Here is a 21,327-nt window from a genome sequence, read left to right on the forward strand (position 1 = left end):
GTTTCTGACTTTTGTGAAGTGCGCATGCTCCCGGAGAGAACTTGATGTGTGATTGACAGCTGACAAGGAAAGTGTTGCGTATCCAAGTTACAGTTGTAAACAAGAGAGCGTTCGGAAAGTTTTTAGAACACTGGCCGAGGAATATTCAAGTTGGAAGGAACTTGATTTTTTGTGTGCGGCAGTCAAAAGAATTTTCATAATGTATTCCGAAAAGGGAATAGTGAAAATAATAGGTTTCAAGCAGGAATAAGTAATGAATAAAAGGGAAGTCTTGAAACTATAAGTTTTATATAAATTGGCCGGTAAATATTCAAGTTAGAAGAAACTTGATATTTGTTTTTGTGTGTGGCAGTCGGAAGATATTTTATAGTGTATTCCGAAAAAGGAATAGTGGAAATATTAGGTTTCAAGGAGAAATAAGTAATGAATAAAAGGAAATCTTGAAACTAAGTTTTTAAGGTGGAATAAGTTAAGACTGTCAATTTAGTATTGTGAATGAAAGGAGAACTTGTTGCTTACATTCTAAAGTGAATGTTTTTCTTAGAGAAAATATTTGATAAGAAAGTTTTATAAGTATTAAGAATGCCTGAAAGTGAAAGTTTAGAAAATATATTGATTAAGAAGATTTTAGGTATTAAAGGTGCCTGATCTGATGAGTATAATACTACTAAAAGGAAAACACGATATAGTCAAGAAGACTTTATGTGTGTTATATTGATTGATGAAAAGGATCCTGAAAATGAAGTACAGAGCCTTGTAACTTCTGGAAAAGAGCCTTAACAGAAAGAGAAAAAGACTATGAACATTTTTTTGTGATTGTGAAAGAAAAAGTGTTTAGTCTTAAGAGTAAGTTTATATTTTTAAATAAGGCCTTGGATGCATATAATCTGTAATTATAGTTATGTATTTTTACTAGAAGTGTATATATATTGTTTTAAGTTTTATTAAATGTGTTTATTTTGTACTTGGTATTGAGTCAATGATTAGTTGGATTCTGAAAGAGTGAGTTAAAGTCATTGCACCAATTGGAGTGAACTCTTTGTGCAAATATAATAACATATAGGGACACTCGGAGTCAAAAATAAAAATAATTGTTAGTAAAAGAAATTTATATAATATTTCATCTCATAAGTATATAGAGAGAATAATAATATACATATAGAGGGAAGTATATATAAAAATACATATATAAATAACAATGGTGCAGCCTACAGGATAATTGATTATGATAACTAACAATACCATTTGCGTAAGGATGATGTCCGTTATGAACATTATACGCAGCAGACTAGAATAGTTACAACTATTGTATGAAAGCAAAGTGTGAGTATGAAAAGAAACTGGCTCTGTGTGCTAAAGACAATCCACAAGAATTATATCAATATGCTGCAAGTAAAAGAAAGGATGAATATGAATGAATAATTCTAAATCCAGATGACGTGAGGGTTACAGATTCAGAAGAGGTTGTTCAGTTAATGAGTTCCCATTTTGTTAAAAGCTGTCAACATGGCGAACGCAACATTGAGTTCAATGTTATCTCATCACTAGATGAAGAAATGCAGGTATGTTAGGCTGAGGTATTAGAGGCTGTTGCACAAATTGAATAAAAATTCAATAGGGACTGATGGAATATCAGCACGTGTGCTAAAAGAGTGTTCAGCTGAAATGGCCATTCCTTTGACCAGGATGTTTGATATGAGTCTCAGAACAGGGAACATTCCACAGGAATGGAAGGAATGTATGGTAATTCCACTGCACAAGGAGAGTGCAAAGACCAATCTATCTAACTATCAACCAATTAGCATCTCAAGAGTAGTGGTTAAGATTTTGGAAAAATTGGTGAGGGCCCGCATTCAGAAATGGGTTGACACCGAATCTCTACTTTGCAACGAACAACATGGGCTTACAAAAGGGTCCACATTCTATAACAATGTTACCATTGAACTAGACAAGGGGAATGGACACACCATGATACTCTTGAATTTTGCTAAGGTTTTTGACAGAATAAAGCATGGAAGACTGTTACATAAATTGAAGAAAATGGATTTGGTATACAATATTAGCATGGATAAGAGGATGGCTGACTGACAGATATCAAAAAGTGGTATACGAGAGATGGGAGTCTGCAAGGTTTAAGGTAACAAGTGGTGTACCACAAGGATCAGTGCTTGGTCCACTGTTATTCAATCTGTACATTAATGATATTGGGAAGGATTTGACAAGTGACATACAGCTATTTGCTGATGATGCAAAGATAGGTAGCGTAATCAGGAATGTTGCTGATATGCAGTCTTTGCAGAATGATTTGAATAGGCTGGAATTGTGGGCATGGGAAAATGGGTGTCAGTAAAAGTAAAGTCATTCACTTCAGCATGATTAGATATTCAATGTTGTATTATATTGGTGGGATTAGGCTAGGGATCTTGGAGTATAAATAGATAGGAGGTTGAAGTTCAGGGGCCATGATTGTAAGTACAACTCAAAAGATAATTGCAATGCTGTAACGAACTTTAACATGTAAAGATAAGGATGTTATTTTGCCTCTTTACAAGGTCTTGATAAGACCTCACTTGGACTACTGTGCGCAGGTCTGGTCTCCTGGTTTCCGTTGCGAATCTGATATATTGGAGAGAGTACAAAGGAGAGTGTTAAAAATGATATTATGGAATACTGATTATGAAGAGAGACTGAGAATTTGTAGACTGCAGACACTAGCAAACAGGAGAAAAAAAGGGGGGGTGATATGATTGAGACTTACAAACTTCTCATACAGGATTTCAATTGATTGAATTTTTCAGTTTATGGAGGGTGGGGAAAGGACAAGAGGGCATCCTTGGAAACTGAGAATGAAAACCACCAAGAAGGGTTGAGGACTAGATTTTTCTCTCAGAGGGTGGTGCATGATTGGAATGGATTGCGTTTGGATGTGAGTGCAAGCAGTGTGAATGAATTCAAGAATAAGTATGATAGTTGGTGTGTGTGTGTGTGTGTGTGTGTGTGTGTGTGTAGTATATGGCCTCCCTCGATGAGTCTCTGACTCCCTGAAGTTCTTTCTTAATAATAATAATAAAATCTTGCTAAAGGTCTCAATGATGACCACCTTGCAGGTTTCTTGTATAAAGTGAGGCAGCCAAATTTGTCAAGATTTGGTGAATGTTGTAATGCTGTGGTATATTACAGAAATAATATTTACATCTGTATGATATAAATAAAAGGGAAGTTTCATTCCACTGGATCAGGTGATCTGTAATCAAGGCATGGTCTGCTACTCCATGTAGTGCAGGTAATGGGCATAGTTTCGGTGTTCTGGAAAAATCAGAACTGCATGGTAGACTTAGGTAGTAAGACACAGGTATGGAAAAGAAGAAAGCATATTGAAAATTCCAAGCAATTGTAACAGTAGTTAAACAAAAGTCATGGAAGACCGATAAGAATATAGAGGATAATTAAATAAAATAAAGAGCCAAAAGGCTTCAGTTCGGCAATACAAAATTATAGAAGTGGATATTAGATCCAGCATTATTTCAAAGCCGAATGTAAAAACTATGAGAGTGATACCATGAGAAACTACACCTCTCTGACATGTTTTCTAAGTGGTCCGTGCTAAGGCAACTCGTGAATGCTGGTGAGTGTATTCCCATTCAGACTAAGGAACGAGAGTTTTTGCTCTCTTAAGGTTTCTGCCTGGTCTCCAGGAAGTTTCAGGAAGTGATATTCCATCAGAAATACTCATAAAATACTCATATATATGGAAGTATAATATTTTATACTTGGGGGGAGACCAGACTCCTACCAGGGGCGTCCCTTGGGTGGCAGATGAGGGAAGCCCCAATGGGTTGCTCTGGATAAAGAATAAGGAGCTGTGGACCAGAGGAAAGGCAAGCCAGCTGCACTAAAATGCCAAAAACTTCCACGGATTACACGATTACTGGGAATACATCTCGCACTATCACGTAGGGGTAACCGACGAGCCTCACATAATGTTGGTGAGAAATCTTGTGTGGTCAGCAAAATGTGATAAGTATCAGATTTCCAAATTCTACAAGAGAATCTGAAAAGGATAAAGTGGGATATCATAGGAATCTCAGAAACTCACTGGACAGGAGAACGATGCTTAAACATACCAGAGGACAAATTATTCTATTCAGGAAGAAGAGACAATGTATATAGAGAAGAAGTTGCAATCCTAATAAAACAAAATCTTACTGCAAGTGTAACAGATATCAAGACTATCACATCCAGAATAATAGGAATTAGACTAAAAGCCAAAGAAAAAGGACTACACATAAAGGTTATCCAGATTTATGCACCAAACGCAAGTCACAATGAAGAAGACATCAAACTATTCTGCAATGATCTCCAAAAAGAAACAGATAATACAAACTCCAGAAACATCTTACTCATAATTAGAGATTTCAACGCTAAGATTGGAATTTTCAGAGAAGAGCTAAAAGATGCAACGGGGAAATTTGGAATTGGAACCGAAAATGAAAGGGGAGAAACTATGCTCAATTTCTGCAGAGAAAACAACCTTGTCATCTCAAACATAATGTTTTACCATAGACCTAATTTTAAATACACCTGGACCTCACCAGATAGAGAAATACAAAATAGTATATCGAAATACGAAATTTAGTAATTAGAAGTAAATGGAAATCTCAATCAAAAATGTAAGAACGTTCAAAAGCCTAGATCTGGATACAGACCATGAACTCCTCTCTGCAACAATGCGGATAAAATTAAAAGTGAACTATAAAAGAAATCATCATCAAATTCCTGATATGTACCCTCAAGAGGTGTACAGGATATGATAGTACTACATGAAAAATTTACATCATTGCTAACTTCCTATCTACAATTTTCCTCCAAATCAGTCTGTTATCAGATTTTATATTTCTATCGTCTAAGGCACTTTGTACCATACCAATCCACCTATATCTTGGTCTTCCTCTGGGTCGTTTTCCTCTCTGGCAGAATCAATGTTTTCTTCAGAGTATGCCACTGAATCTCAAATTGGTTCCTGTTCTCAAACTCTTTCATTTTTCCTTCAATAATCTTTGTGTATTTTAGTCTGAAGTTCACATCTAAGAGCTGCTCATTTTATTCACTTTAAAACTTTCTTACATGTCATTCTTTTCAATATGAAATTCAATTTTATCCTGCTCAAGACTAAATAGTGATCACTTCCAATTTCAAATCCTCTGTACACTCTGGTGTCCTGCACCAGGGAGGAAAACATCACTATCAACAATAACATAGTCAATGAGACTTTTCTTATTCCTTGCCTCTTCTCTCCATGTGAATTTGTGCACATTTTTATGTTAAAACATGGTGTTAGTAATAATCAGCCCATGTCCTGAGCAGAAATCCAACAGGTGTTTGCCATTATAATTAGCTTTGCTCTTTCCTCCAAATTTTCCCAAAATATTTTTGTATGTCTGACAATCATTTCCTACTCTGCTATTTAGATCCAAAACAAGAACCAACTTTTACTTTTTCATTGTGTCAGTTGCTTTTCTGAAGCATCAAAAAATTCCTCCACTTCTACCTTAGTAGAACCTTCTGTGAGACCATAGGCACAAATAAATCTCATTGTCCAATTCCCCATTCTGATATTTGCCCACATTACTTGAAACAGCCTGTCATTAAAGATTAGCCTTGTATTTTGTGTTGAATACTATGGCTACTCCTTCTTTTCCTTGATTGTTATTGCCTGAATATAACATTTTGTATTTATTGCTCAGAAAGATCTCACCAGTTTTTGTCTTTTTTGTTTCAGTCACCCCTATGATGTCGATCTGGTACTTATCTAATTCCTCAGCTAGCTCCATTTCTTTGTCATTCAGATTTCTTATGTTGATAGTACTGATCTTTAACTCTGGTGATATTGAGTTGGGTTGCTTTCAGATATGTTCCAGTAACTTACTTTTTGCTGTTCGCCTTGATTCCCTGGCGAAAACAACGCACGGGGGGGGGCTTGTGTAACCGGGCAATGTCCCAACTGGCATGAAATTTTGTCGTGTTTTACCATCATTTTGTATATTGGTTTAAGCCAATAAGAATGCAATTTGTTCAGCTAAATCCCAAATTGCCAGCCCATCCTCGTTCGTTCAGTATCCAGGTAGATACCCAACAGGTTGCACCACAAGAAGGTGAGGATTGGACATTAGGTCAGAAACCGTGGTTGGTTCTCCGCATTCCTTTAAAGGTTATGTGGATATCTCTCTCAGTTATACAGCTTTGACTCTATACAGCTAAGCACCACCCTATAAAAGAAATAGAATGGAAAAATTAAAAAATAACCAAATAAGATTAGACTACATTAGAAAAATTGAAGAAATAAACAGTACTCAAAACAGATGGAACTGAAAACCTTTGGAAAACAGGAAAAGAAATATTAATTAACTTGGCAAGGGAATCTTTAGGAATTTATAAGAGACCCAATAATAAATGGATAAAATCTGAAATATTAGAAAAATGTGAAGAAAAAAGAAAACTAAAAAAAAAAAAAAAAAAAAAAATAAATAAATAAACAGACATACCTCAGAAGAAAACAAGAAGAAATACAAACAACTCAAAAATGAAATTGATCAATTCTGCAGACAGACTAAAGAAAAAAGCAGAAAAATGCAATGAGGCATATAAACACGATAACTCAAAAACATTACATAACACAATTAAAGAAATTACAAAAAACTTTTCACCACTACTGCTAACAATGATCAACTATCAGGGCGAGGAAACAAGAAATCCAAATGCGATAAAGGTAATATGGATGGAATACTACCAAGAAACCTTTAAGAATGAAAGCAATAACTACCTAATAACAAAACCCCACACTAACTCAAGACATGACACCTTAATGATCCTTCCATCACAAGTGGAGAATGCTCTAAAGTGAATGAAATCTTACAAAGCACCAGGGATAGACCAAATCCCATCAGAACTCTGGAAAGCAAACAACTTTAAAATTCCTTACCACACTTTTCAACAAAATCATTAAAAAAGGAGAAATACCAGAAGATTGTAGAACAGGAATTATCATACCAATTTACAAGAAAAATTGTAAAAACTACAGACCAATCACATTACTCAGTCATGCTTACAAAATATTTACAGGAATCTTACAGAACAGAATAAGAATGAGATCATTCTTAGTGAAGAACAGACAGGCTTCAGAAAGAATCGCTTCACAGTGGATCAGATCTTCATAATATAAAGACTAGCAGAATTATACCGGGAACATAACAAAAATATCTATTACTGTTTTATAGATTTTCAACAGACAGTCGGCTCAATAAACTTATTAAGAATATTAAAACAGAAACAAATTGATGAAGATACTCTAAATTTCTTAGAAAAATATTATAGTCTCACAGAAGCAATAATTAAAGTCAATAATATAACAACAGATAAAATAAACATCAGTAAAGGAGTAGTTCAAGGATGTCCCATCTCCCCATACCTTTTTAACATCTATAGATTTTCAACAGACAGTCGGCTCAATAAACTTATTAAGAATATTAAAACAGAAACAAATTGATGAAGATACTCTAAATTTCTTAGAAAAATATTATAGTCTCACAGAAGCAATAATTAAAGTCAATAATATAACAACAGATAAAATAAACATCAGTAAAGGAGTAGTTCAAGGATGTCCCATCTCCCCATACCTTTTTAACATCTACCTAGAGGATATGGTGGTTAACCAAGCCTTGGAAGGAGAAAAAAGGGTCAACCTAAATGGTTATAACCTTGAAAAACTTAAAATACGCAGATGACATTGTAATGATAGCAGACACAAAAGAAAAAATGGTGAACCTAATAACCAAACTAAACAATATGGCTAAAGAATACAGCATGACCATAAATACAGACAAAACAAAAATCTTGATAATTGGAAAAAAAGAAGAAAACTAAACTTCTCCTTGAATGGATCAACAATTGAACAGGTAAAACAATTCAACTATTTAGGAACAGTAATAACAGAACACTTAGATACCATGAACACTATTAAACATAGAATATCGAATAGAATGCATGGTCATCATTTAATAAGCTAGGTAAAATCTGGAAAAATAATAAAATCTCCAAACCTCTAAAAATAAAATTATATAATGCAATTATAATACCCACTGTGCTATATGCTTCAGAAACTTGGACACTCAAGAAGACAGAGATACGAAAACTAAAGGCTTTAGAGATGATATGTCTCAGAAAAATAAATAAAACAAAATGAAACTGTAAGACAAGACCTAAAATATACAGAAACATTAATCGAACAGATCAAAAGAAGACAACTTCAGTGGTATGGACATGTCGAGAGAATGCTATATAAAAGAAAAAAGTGACCAAGAAATAAATGGATAACAACAAAAAAGTCACCTCTTGATTACAAACATATAAACAGCTCACCAGCCATGCAAGAAACTGAGACTCCTGGAGGTTATTGTGGAAACATGGAAGACCCAACCCGTCCCTGATGGAAGAGGACAGTAAGTAAGTAATATTTTATAGTGGCTGCAATGCATAATTCCAAGAGTTGAATTCCAGATGTGGGGGTAGAGTTCTCATACTAACTCTATAAAAAAAGCAATTAAAACAATGTGAGAATTAAAGAGAATTCCCCTACTGAGTGTTTCAGGTAAGATTTATGCAAGCATACTTGAGAAGCTACTAAGAAAAATTGTGGAATTGGAAACTTGAAGAAAATCCAGGGTTCAGGCCAAATAGAGAGCCTGTCAGGATCAGAATTCAGTTGAAGATAAACAGTTGAAAAATGATGGGAATATATGGATCTGTATTTAAATTTTACAGATCTCGAAAAGGCATATAAGATACCAAGAGAAAAGTTCAAAATACTATAATTATATAGTGTCAATGGGATGTTATACCGAGCAATACCTAGTTTGTATTTGAGTTGCAACTCAGCAACAGAATTGAAAATGGTTTGATGTAAAATTAGGTGTGAGGCAGGTGAGAACATTACTCCAACTGTTAATCATCACCTTCATAAATTCCACTATGTCATTAAACCTCATATCAAAATTGAAGCTATTCAACTTAGCTGTATACTTTATGCAGATGACGTTATAATCTTGAATAAATCCATTACATCTCTGCTGCATTCCTTAACTGAACTGAATAACTGCTGTAACAAATATAGGCAAAAACATGGAAAATATCAGCTTATTTAGACAGTTTTTAGTGAAGACAGCAAAGCAAAAAGCTACTGGAAATAGACAACAGAATACTGCATTTACTCGAATATAACCCACTTTTTTCCCCAAAATTAAAGTTAAAAAATCATGGTGCAAAATATATACAGGGATTTTGGAAACTAAAGTTTTTCAGGAAAATACTAAATTGGCGTTTGTAATTAAATCCTCAGTATTCATTATAATTTATAATTGCTCACATTATTTATAAAATGAATGCATTTAAATTTTAATTATCAACGTTATTTATGCAATCATCTGCTCACCATTACATGATATATTTGAATCTTTTAGCAACAATGCTTCTGTAATTAAATTAATTATTTCTGGTGAAATCATGTCCTAACTCTCAAAATCCAAGATTGAGTAGAAGTAAAGGCTCTCACTTTCACATTTCCTTTAATGGTTGCTTTCATCTCTATGCATATGATTGGTGCAGTATTAACAAAAGATCGCATGACTCAATGACAAAGGCAAGCCAACAATTGTTGAATTGAGATGTCGATTCTCTTCAACCAAATTCCAAAATATCTAAAACTGCCATAGCATTCACTATCTATTTCTTAAAGTTTCCAACTTTTTTTGTGTGTGAACTATATGTGAAACTTTTTGCATTTCTTTTTTCTTAAAGTAAAATCAGAGGTGTGAGATATATGTGAGAGCGAGTTATATTCAAGTAAATATGGTAAGCAAAGCTGATATGGTTGGGAGTCAAGTGAATAAATTTATATTGAATAAGGCAGAAATTAGTCAATTTAGAAAAACTCTGAAGTAGATGTAAACAAGACAGTGTTCAATTTTAATTTATGGAAGAGTTGAACAAAGACTTAACACTAGAGATATAAAAGTTCTGAGAAAAATTAGGGGTTTGAACAGATAGTATCAATAGCAGAATCCTATTAAAAAGGAAGACATTAGGAAGGAGCTTGACATTGTTGTAATCAACAATAAGTGAGCAGAGCTCATCTCAGCTGCTTTGGTCACTTAAATAGAATGGGAGAGCAAAGGTTAGCAAAACAGGCATTTGATGGTAGAATGACAAGAAGATACAAAGGCAGACTGATGCAGCAAGAAATGCTTTACCAGACCAAAATATAAAATTTGACAAAATACTGGAGTCCTGCCAGATAAGAGATCAATTTGAGAAAAATTGTCAGTAAGAAGTTAATAATAATGTAAACTTTTCATGTAGCACTATCACAGTATCCTGTACACCCTTTGATGATACATAAAGAATTTGATGACAATGACATTTCTAGTTAAAATCACTTGAATCAGTCCAAGTAAAAGAGTATGAAAGCTTTGTGATGTAGTAAAAATTGCTACACTTTTACAATGTATGTTCCACATGGTATTGTCTTGCAGTAGGGGCAAGTTTTATACATACATCAAACAATTAACAAGCATAACACCCATCCTCCTTGATAATTTTATCAAATGTTTTTTTTGAAAAGTATGAGCTGCCTGTTTCTTTGTGTAAACTAGCAGATTCACCACTCACTGATAAACTGGTACTCATTTTCTATCTGCAAAATAACCTCTACAAGTGTCAAAAGATTCTGCAATAAAACTCTTTCCCTCCCTCTCTGCTCTGAGATGCACAAAAAGACTTCCGGATTCTTTTTTCCTTTATCATAACAATGCTCATGTCAAACACCTTTGCCAAATTGTTTCATCCAAACTAGCTGACCATCATATCATAAGTGCAGTATTATGTGAGCTGAGTGCCTTTTGTTTCTAATTAGTAAATGTCATAAACTTGGATCTCCTAAGTCAAACTGTCATTATTCAAGGATTGCCAATATAATAAACTACCAAAGTCCTGAGCAAAATTCTATAAGCAGAATGATATTCTAAAGAAAATTCTCTATAGCAAGAACTGATATGTGATGTCAACAGCAATTTTACTGTAAACTGATTATTATACACAAAACAAACAAACAAAAAAACATCTTGCTATAAAAAACTGAAGCTGCTTGAATTTTTTTTTAATTACAAAAAAATCACAGAAAAACAAAGCTGCTTAAAGACTGGTTTCAGTTCCATACTGCCATTTCCCATCAGCACTATCAATGCAAACTGATATTTTTGGTCATGACTGTTTTGTTCTAAACTGTGAAGCAATGTAAAATGTGAATCCAATTTTGCAATGATCTTAGCAAAATTATTGTAAGAAGTTAATTGTCGATCATATTACCAAAATCTTGAATGAAAATTAGAAAACGATACATTTTAATGTTCGAGTATTTTGAAAAACAGTTTTCTCACACAACAAATCATAAAAGGTACTATTTTCCCCCCCTATAAATTCTCAAATGCTGAAAAACAGAAGAGGATGTAATTGAATTAGATGTCCAACCTAACTTCATTTTGAAGACCTAATTTCATCAGGATTTTAACATAATTCAAATCCTAATGAAATTAGGATTTGAATTATGTTAAACAGCATATTCTTCTTGTTTTTAACATAGATCATAAAAATAGTCTTTTATCAGACTAAATTAATTCGACAAATATCTGCAAAATTTTTCTTTCAGTGTCATATGACAATGTTTATAGTTATGTAGAAACATACTTAAAAAATTACTTTCTTTTGCTCGCATGAAATTAGTAAGTATTATTAATTTAAAGGAAAAATCATCAAAAATTTTAGTATTTTTTTTTTTTTTTACCTGGAAGATGGAGCATGAACTGACCACCCAAAGTCTGCCATTTTTAATTCACCATGTGAACCTAGCAACAAATTTTCAGGCTTTATGTCCCGATGAATAACTTTCTTTGCGTGACAGTACTGCAAGGCATGGCAGAGTTCCTTAATATACTGAAATAGAAACTACTTGTGACTTGCCATCCTCTACTTAAATTTCTAATGTATCATATGTCCTAAAAGATTTAGATAATTTTATGTATGATATTTAAAAGTTGTGTGATATACCAAACTCAAGTTCAATAAAAAACTTACATACAATGAATACAACCTGCAGGTTTGAAAGAAAGCTGTCAATAGATTACTTCTTTTACTTTAATAACTTGTTTACACATGGCACTGTTGTGTTATAGGTCTTGTGACCTCTCATGTGGGATCAACAAAAATACAAATGAACACAAACTGAAATTTTGTTTCTGTTATTATTAATATGCAAACTGGTATGATGAAAAATTATAGTTATAAATGTAAATTTATACCATGTAACCCAATAATTTCTTGAATATAGCAACTGTTTAAAAAAAAAGAGAAAATGTAAAAGTATAAATAACAGCTAAACAAATAATTCTAAGAAAGCAAATTCAAAACAGTAAAAAGTAATACTATGTGTGTTTATGATTACACAATAAGTTCTTAATAAGATTAACATTCATAAAATCAAGAAGAATGAAGATCATGAAAACAGGATTAAGGTAGGGAAATTGGAAAGTAAGAGAAGGAATATGTTCAGAAAATTAATAATAGTTCCATATAACAATTTAAATGAAGTATTAAATATTTAAAATATTTTAATGACCATTTCCCTCAATAAATAAGATTATCAAGAAAAATGTCAGAATATTTCCATCAGTATTCCATCATACGAAAATACTCAATGTTATACATTTATTTCTGATGAGTTATAGAAAATTATACTTTCTAACTCTCATCAGCAAGTCCATTAGAGATGATGCAAACCAGCTCCCTCTCTAGCTTTACATATCAAGCTGGAAGGTATAGCCTAACTAGCTAATATCAGAAATCTAACACAATTATTCACCCATCTACCTGCCTACCAGAATACTAGATAATACTCATCATTCTCCAAACACCTTGTCCACCAAATATATTCTTAACCATCCAAATATACTACAGATAGTTGCTCTATTCTTGGCAAATCTGATCATAACCTTACCTGCATTTTTTTTCTCGAGCACAACCATCTCTCAGCCAACCTTAGCACAATGTTCCATGGCACTATATCAGTGTCAAATGAAATCAGAAATTCATCCTTCTCCCTCCCCACAGTCGATTACTTCCCACTCACTAGACTCAAACACATTCTCTGACCAAATTAATTATATGATCATGTTGGCATGAAGACTTCGTTCTCCATGTCATTCAAAACTTTCGATCCAAGCCACAGTTTTTCAACAAGCATATCAAACAGCCTAAGATAAAAATTTAACATACATTCAATGGCTGCATAAATACCTCAGCTTCTCAGACTATACTACAGCCTACAATTGTTGAAAAATACTCCAAACAGGATAAAGACCAAATATAAAAAGTTAGTCTGATGCTCATATAGTCAAATGGCAAATAAGCCTTTTGTTCGCTTGCTAAGGTTTGTATGATGTTTGAAAAGAACTGCTGCTTTTCCTTGTCATCTTTCTCACACATCCTCATGGAACTATAACATCATCCAAAGATAAGGCAGACATTTTGGCATAAGTCTTTCTTTTCAACATTTGTATGATTGACCAAGACAAATCTTTCCCTACTATACCCATGAACTGCCCACAGCATGCGAAGGTGGTCTGAAAAGTTCTTGGCCTTACAATGAAAAAATGAATTTATGATTTCAAAATTATTTTTATTTTTCAATATAATCTCCTTTAAGACTAATACATTTGTTCCAGCGATGTCCAGCGCCATTATCACATCCCTATAGTGGTTCTCAGTAAGATCTGAGAAATACCCCTCTACAGCTGCAATCACCTCTTGATTTGAAGAAAAACACTGACCAGCGAGGAAGAGTTTTAGTTTTTGGGAAGAGATAGAAATCAGAGGGGAACCAAATCTGGAGAATAGGGTGGATGTTCCAACAATTCATAGTGCAGATCCCTTAATTTTCCCATTGCCAAAACACCTTTGTGAGCAGGTTGGCACACACAGCTATGAAAATTTAATAGACAAAGTTTCACTATCAACAAACTATATTCTTATTTACTAAACACAATCTCATATTAGGCAAATTTCAAAAACCAGTTGCATTAGGTGGGATTGTGATAGAATGTTTCAAAAATTAAGAAATAAGACATCTCAGAGAATGATTTAGTCTACTATTCAAAAATGTTTGGAATATAATTAAGGTATCTTATATATTTATACATATCTCACACGAGAAATTTGGAACCCATGAGTTTACATCATGCTGTGTGTGTGGGGGGGGGGGGCAATGGAAAAATGTTCAATTTTTTTTTTTTTATTATTTACTTTTCAACTTTAGCATGTTTTTCTCTGACAAAAACTGAGATTTCATGAAAAATAGATCAAAAGTGAAATTTCACTTTTGATGCATACACCTACACGTTTTGACTGATAAACTAAGAGAAAGTACTGCTACTTCAAAACTGCCACATAATATCTAACCTAGCAGAAAATATGTACATAACAGCCATTTAATTCAATTTGTAATGAGTGATTTGGGGAAACCAAGAAAGTCGAAGTGCAAAGAACTGCAGATTATATTATAAAGATTATACATTACATAATATGATTCAAGATTTATGTATAGTTCTCTATAAAGCAAAAAGTAAAAATGAGATCCTTAGCACAATCTGACTAATCTTTGAACTAAGATTATGAATAAAAAATAAAGAAAACTTTTGGAACAGATGGGAAGTGCATTTTTTTTTAATTTATAAAATAACTGTTTAACAAAAATAATTATCTTGAAAGTGCTAGGAGAATAATATGTATTGGTGACTAAGATAATTAGCAAAAAAATTGAATGACATTGGTCTTCCAAGGTGATAGAATATTTAAGTGAAGAAAGTATGCAAGGATCTCTTATTTTGCACTGGCATTAAAAACTATAATTATATGATAAAAGAAATAGGAAAGAAAAACTTGTAGGTATTTAGTCTAATATAATGAAGATTCAAATTACTGAGCAAATGACAAGCACCTGTGTTTCTTGCTATAGGTAACTGAATGTAACTATGTACACAAGATAATCTGTTTAAATGTTCTCATCAGCATGAAGGATAATCATACCTTCTAATGGACATGACAGACAAATTGCACTTCTTATCCATGTTTTGCTGAACGCATATATAGTGATACTTCAGCTAACGAATCTTTCGGCTAACAAAGATTTTTTTCGCTGTTTTTTCAGACTAGGCTAATGAATGTTTTAGTGGATGACGCGCTAACATAAAGCAACAAACATGAACGGTTGGGCCATTCCAGGAGCTTATCTTTTCCATCTGTATGTGTGTGACAAAGAAATGAGCTGACCACATCACATAGGGGAGACCAACCAACCCGATTGGGTTGTTTACATTCGAGACAGCGAGAAGTGAGATGCCTCATACCAGTGTCAGTACGGTGCACGTGGCTATGAATGCAAGAGGTAAGTGTGATAGCATTTATTCTTTACTTGGCTAAATTCTACTATGGGGGATTAATTTATAATTAGTAAATTCTATTCTTATCTAATTAAATAAATAATATGCTATATGTCATATTTCTTTTATATTTTTCAGAAAAAAATTTTCTTGACAATGGGTCCAAAAAAAAGTAAGTGACAAACCCAAGGGAAGCAGAAAGTTGCTCACAACTGAGCAAAAGAAAGAAATAATTTTAGCATATGAAAGAGTCGTCAGAATTGTGGATTTAGCAGTCAAGCATGGCATAGTATCATCATCAATAGCTACAATTTTGAAGAAGGTGATTAAGACAGCTTCAGTTGCAGCTGGTGTGAAAACCTTGGCCTCTCAATCCCAAAGAAGTTCTGTGAACGAAGAAATGGAAAAGCTTCTGATGATCTGGATAAATGAGTGTCAAATGGCTGGTGACACTATGACTCAAGAAATGATCTGCAGCAAAGCCAGAATGATTTATGAAAATTTGAAGAAAAATGTAGCAGGACACAGTACAGCAGAGGATGGTTTGAGAAGTTCAAGAGAAGGTCAGGGATCCATAGTGTAATTAGACATGGAGAAGGAGCCAGTGCAAATAAAGAGGAGGCTGAAAAGTTTGTTAGAGAATTTCAGGAGTAGACCATCATTCATGGATACAAGCCAGAACAAGTGTTTAATTGTGACAAAACTGGGTTGTTCTGGAAGCAAATGTTAATGCAAATGGTGATCTCAAAATTAAACCAATGTTGGTCTACCACTCTGAGACACCAAGAATTTTCAAGAAGGAGAATGTTTGCAAGCCCATGCTTAGTGTTTATTGGAAGTCAAACACCAAGACATGGGTAACAAGAAGCATATTCACAGAGTAGATTGTGAAGGTGTTTGGGCCCAAGGCGAAAAAGTACCTGAGAGAAGAAAACTTGCCTGAAAAGGCTGTGCTTCTTCTCGACAATGCTCCAGGGCATCCACCTGGCTTGGAAGAAGAAGATTTGGAGGCAGAATTTAACTTCATCAAGATAAAATTTCTTCCTGCAAACACCACATCTCTTTTGCAACCCATGGACCAACAGGTCATATCAAACTTTAAGAAATTGTATACAAAACACATGTTCCAAAGATGTTTTGATGCAACTTCATTTACCAGTCTGACTCTGAGGGAATTCTGGAAGGATCATTATCATATCCTTCATGCTATTCAAGTCATTGCCATGACATGGGACGAAGTGTCAGTTAGGACACTTAATGCTGCCTGAAAAAAGTTATGGCCAGACTGCTGCAAGATAAGAGGTGCTGTTTCCAGTGTTCAAGATGCTGACATTGTAGATAAGATAGTCTCCTTGGGCAAAGCATTACATTTGGAGGTAAATGAAGATGTAGAAGAATTAGTTGAACACTCAAAAGATCTGACAACAGAAGATCTTGAAGAGTTGAAAAAGCAACTGAATCAGGAAAGAGACAAGGAAGATAAAGAGTGCTCATCAGAGGAGGAGGACAGCAATAAAAAGGGAAGAATGCCAGCAGGTGACATTAAAAAAATGCTGCACTACTGGGAAGAGTATCAGTCTTTGGCTACAAAGTGGCATCCCAACAAAGCTAAAATGAACAGACTTTGTGCCTTGGTTGAAGACAAGTGTCTGAATCACTTTAAAAACATTCTGAAAAAAAAAAAAAAAAGAAGTTCAATCAGTTCAATCAAGAAGTCAAAAATCTTGGGACAGATTTTTGACTTCTCCTTTAACAAAAAGACAGAGGCCAGCTACTGAAGAAGACTTACCTTAAACTTTGAAAATTTGGAAGAATAGTAAAAACGTTGTGTACATTTCAGTTTAATAAAGTATATATAATAGTGTAAAGATTGTCAGTTTTTCATTCTACACTTTCCATTCTCCTTCATCTAATTGGGTAGCTGTTCATCTCAGCCTTTGGTGAGTTTTTGCCCTTTTATAGTGTGCTTTTTACTATTTTATAAAACTTATCTTTAAATAGTAGGCAGCATCCAGAACTAATTAAACGATTTTCTACAGAAACCTATGGGAAATCACGTTTCGGCTAACAAATGTGATTCTGGAATACCAAGTTCAAATGTGATTCCGGAATACCAAATTCATTAGCCAAGGTATCACTGTATATATGTCCTGGCCAGTAGGGAGGTTAAAGAAGTTATGAACTCTCTCTTTATAAAGATTTGATATGACCACATCAGCACTACTGTGCACAGGTTTGGTTGGAATGCGAGTGGTAGAGAGAATTCACAGATGAGTGGCCAAAATGGTGACAGGCTGTAGAGATTCTTGCGAGGATATACCAAAGATTATAGGATTAAGATGAGTTCGTCCTTACATTGGCAAAATGTAAGGACGAACACTATTTCTTAAGATTACAACTGCAAATTCAGATGAATCAGCTTGTGGCAATTTGCATAACTGATGATTTTGAGGAGAAAGTGGGTACTCTTTCAAATTTTTGAATTGCATGCAAAGGGGTCATGTGATAACACTCAACAGAATAAAAGGCTAAAGGTTAGGCTAAGCAAATTATGTTTGCAAACTTGGATATCTTGTGTTTCAAAGACATCATCTAGATCAGTGTTTCTCAATGTGGGGGGGGGGGGGGGGGCAATTAGAAAATGATGTTGCATTCGTCACCTCATCACTGATATACTCAAAGCACTCACCATTGTTGCCAAGGGGAGGGGGACACTAAATTTCTCAATGTGGGGGTGTATGCCCCATAGGGTGGGCAATTAGAAAATGAGGGGGACATCAAATTTCTCAATGTGAGGGTGTACGCCCCATAAGGGGGGAGCAATTAGAAAATGATGTTGCATTCGTCACCTCATCATTGATATACTCAAAACACTCACCATTGTTGCCAAGGGGAGGGGGACATCAAAATCTTTGAAACATTGAGGTGTGGCATGATCCAAAAAACGTTGGGAAATACTGATCTAGATGGTTTCATATGGGGAAGAATTACTAGAAAGCTTAAAGTCTGCAGAATTACTAACATTGCCAGAGAGTTTGGAATTTAACACAGCATTGTATCCAGGCTCTTGGCAGCATTTCAAACAAATGGAATGTGTTCCAGACATTGGCTAAGAGGTTACCCTAACTCTACCACACCAATTTTTATGAAATTGATAACACATTTTTTTGTGTAATATAATTTATTAGCATGCTGACAATAAATTTATGTCCACATTTTGCTGTAGTCATGAAAATTTTTTTCATATACAGATAAATATCTAGTTTATTCTTAGCTTTTGGACACTAGTATATAAGTCACTAAAAGGATTTAATAGACTAGATCGTTCAATACATACCTAAATTATATTCCATCTTTTGTGGGGGATGGAAAGGAAAGCTGTGTAAGAATGTGTAAGGAAAAATGATGAAAGAACTATTTTTTTGGAGAATGAAGAAAGAGTGGGATGGGCTGTAAAAGGCAGTGACGAGTGCTCTGGTAGTGAATGAGTTTAAGAAGCATGATAAGCATTGTGTAAATAATGCATGGTACATCCAGCACAAGTCCAGATACCAGAGAAAGGCATGTATAATAACTACAATATTATACTGATCATTATGATTATTTCTTTTCATTCATGTAAGATTTTGCAGAATGAAACAACTAGATATTTCATTCTAAAATGATGGCCATAAACATGTTGTAACACCTAATACCTTTAAATAGCTATCAACGAGGACACAACACATTTGAGTGAAAAGGTCAGATTAAGGGTCTTTTTAAGTTTGCTTTTTACATTATTTTCTTATTCCAGTAAGAGAAGATTCAAATCAGTTATTCAACAGCTATACAAGTCCTTTATAGCAAAAACAATTTGAAGTCAAATTGAAGTTTTTGAAAGTTTGAACAATTTGAAGTTTTTGAAACCTTCAGCTACAAAGTCCATATAAAGGTTCGTTGCGACTTATTTCTTAGACTAAATTGCTGTACTGACCAAGAGAGAACTTATATCAATCTTAATGTCATTAAGGTTGATTTAACTGTCATGATAGAGCAGTTAATTCTATTATGTCTGTCCACTGCATGTATTCTCAGGGCAATTTTTTGCGAGATGCAAAAATGTAGTTTCCAGGAAGTGGTGGTGGAATAATCCACGTGAGACTGGATAACTTGCTTCTAGTTCAAAAACTGCTTATAAGAGTTTTTCTGGATGGAGGTAAGTCTTATAAGATTCTTTGCAATAATGTACATCTATAGGGTTCTTTAAGATAATCTATAAAATTCTGTGTAGGAAAATTTAAGGTTCTCCGTATGCCAGACAAGATGCAAATTGAGATGTTTTAAAACAAAAAGGTGCTGCTGAAAATGAATAAGCGATATAAAGATCCATTAGTAAATTCTTATATTATAGCTAGTTCCTTATGAGAGTTTAGCATAAAACTAAACTAATAACTATAAAATTTAGTTTGATACGTGGCAAAAAATAATTATTGGCTTAAAAACCTACCAAAGCAGTTTTTGGATCACTAAAACGACCATCTTTTTTTAAAAGTTTGTAAACTTCTCCTTTTGATGCAAATTCAAGAATAAGATAAACTCTGGTTTCATCATAAAAATACCCATACAGTCGCAATATATTATTGTGCCTGAAATTGAAAATACAGCAATATTACAGAAGGCTTATAATAAATTTAAGATAAAAATCAGTCACACTTTTATTAAATTCTTGACCTAAACAGAACGTGGGAGACTTTCCAACAAACAAAAATTTTACATCTGATTTTTACAGAATATATGAAAGAATGATAAAAGAATGCAAGCGTCGGAGTAACCAATCCACTTCATACAGAATTTTTTTTCAGTAATGTTTTACAGAAATCATTAAGACAGTCTGATAATATATCAATTCACATGTTAAAAATAATTTTCAAAAATTATTCATAACACTTGTTAAATTAATTTCACTACTAGTTCTAAAGAGTTGGAAAAATAATATACTCAATTGCTTCACATTTTTAAAGAGAAGAAATTTAGTATATTATTGAGTATAACTGCACAGATATAGTTTATGAAACTATGTCAATAACTTCATATTTATTTCATTTATTTGTACTGAATACTAAATAGCAAATGTAATGATACTATGTACTTTTATGTTAAACAACACAACAAAGCCCCTCCTTCTCCCAAAAGTCTGAGTTAATCAAATATTGCAGAACAGGAGGAAGAAAATGAAGTAATGAAAATCTAGAAGGTCATCAAGCTCTCAAGGATGCCACTGCAGAGATATATGAAAAAGTGTAGTCATTGCACAACTTGGGAGAAATCATTTTCCAAGAATCGAGTCCAGACAAAGGTTACACGATTTCTATTTTCAGGGGAGTGCACTAAACATGCTGCCGTATTATGGCTCTAAACACTTTTTATTATTTGGAATAATACATTTATTCTTTTTCTAAGATTAAATTTTTTTTTTAAAAAAAATTTCATCAGCAAGGAACCCTTACTTGCCCACACCAATGATTACCTAAGAAAGTAGTTCGATTCCAGTTGGTGAATAGAGTCAAACATATAATTGTTAATTGTTGAAAGTTTTCTTACTTGGTTATAAATTAAAGAAGTCAAGAAATTATATTCTTGATTATTCTTTTATCCAAGAATATAATACAATTTCAAGAACAGAATATAATTTCTTGGCATCTTTAATTTAAAATACAACTATTGTTGAAGTGATACTTATGACATGAGGTTTCACAAATTAACACAAGGAAAAGAGCGAATAATATATTTAATAGCCTGAAATTACAAA

The 21,327-nt window shown here is 33.7% G+C and overlaps 1 protein-coding gene across 2 annotated transcripts in view; it reads right to left on the reverse strand.

Annotated features, from left to right (window-relative positions):
- Window positions 1-21,327, reverse strand: part of LOC150103208 (aurora kinase C-like) — a 121,881-nt gene that overhangs the window by 38,293 nt on the left and 62,261 nt on the right. For both annotated transcript variants that reach the window (XM_090398523.1, XM_090398522.1), the window contains exons 6-7: window positions 20,026-20,164; window positions 11,891-12,039 (exon numbers count right to left, since the gene is read on the reverse strand). In XM_090398523.1, the coding sequence (XP_090254649.1) occupies window positions 11,891-12,039; window positions 20,026-20,164 (288 nt within the window). The remainder of the gene's footprint in view (window positions 1-11,890; window positions 12,040-20,025; window positions 20,165-21,327) is intronic.

This window comes from Typopeltis vanoorti, chromosome 9, assembly GCF_054136105.1.
Source record: "Typopeltis vanoorti isolate ZY-2024b chromosome 9, IOZ_Tvanoo_1.0, whole genome shotgun sequence".
NCBI lineage: Eukaryota > Metazoa > Arthropoda > Arachnida > Uropygi > Thelyphonidae > Typopeltis > Typopeltis vanoorti.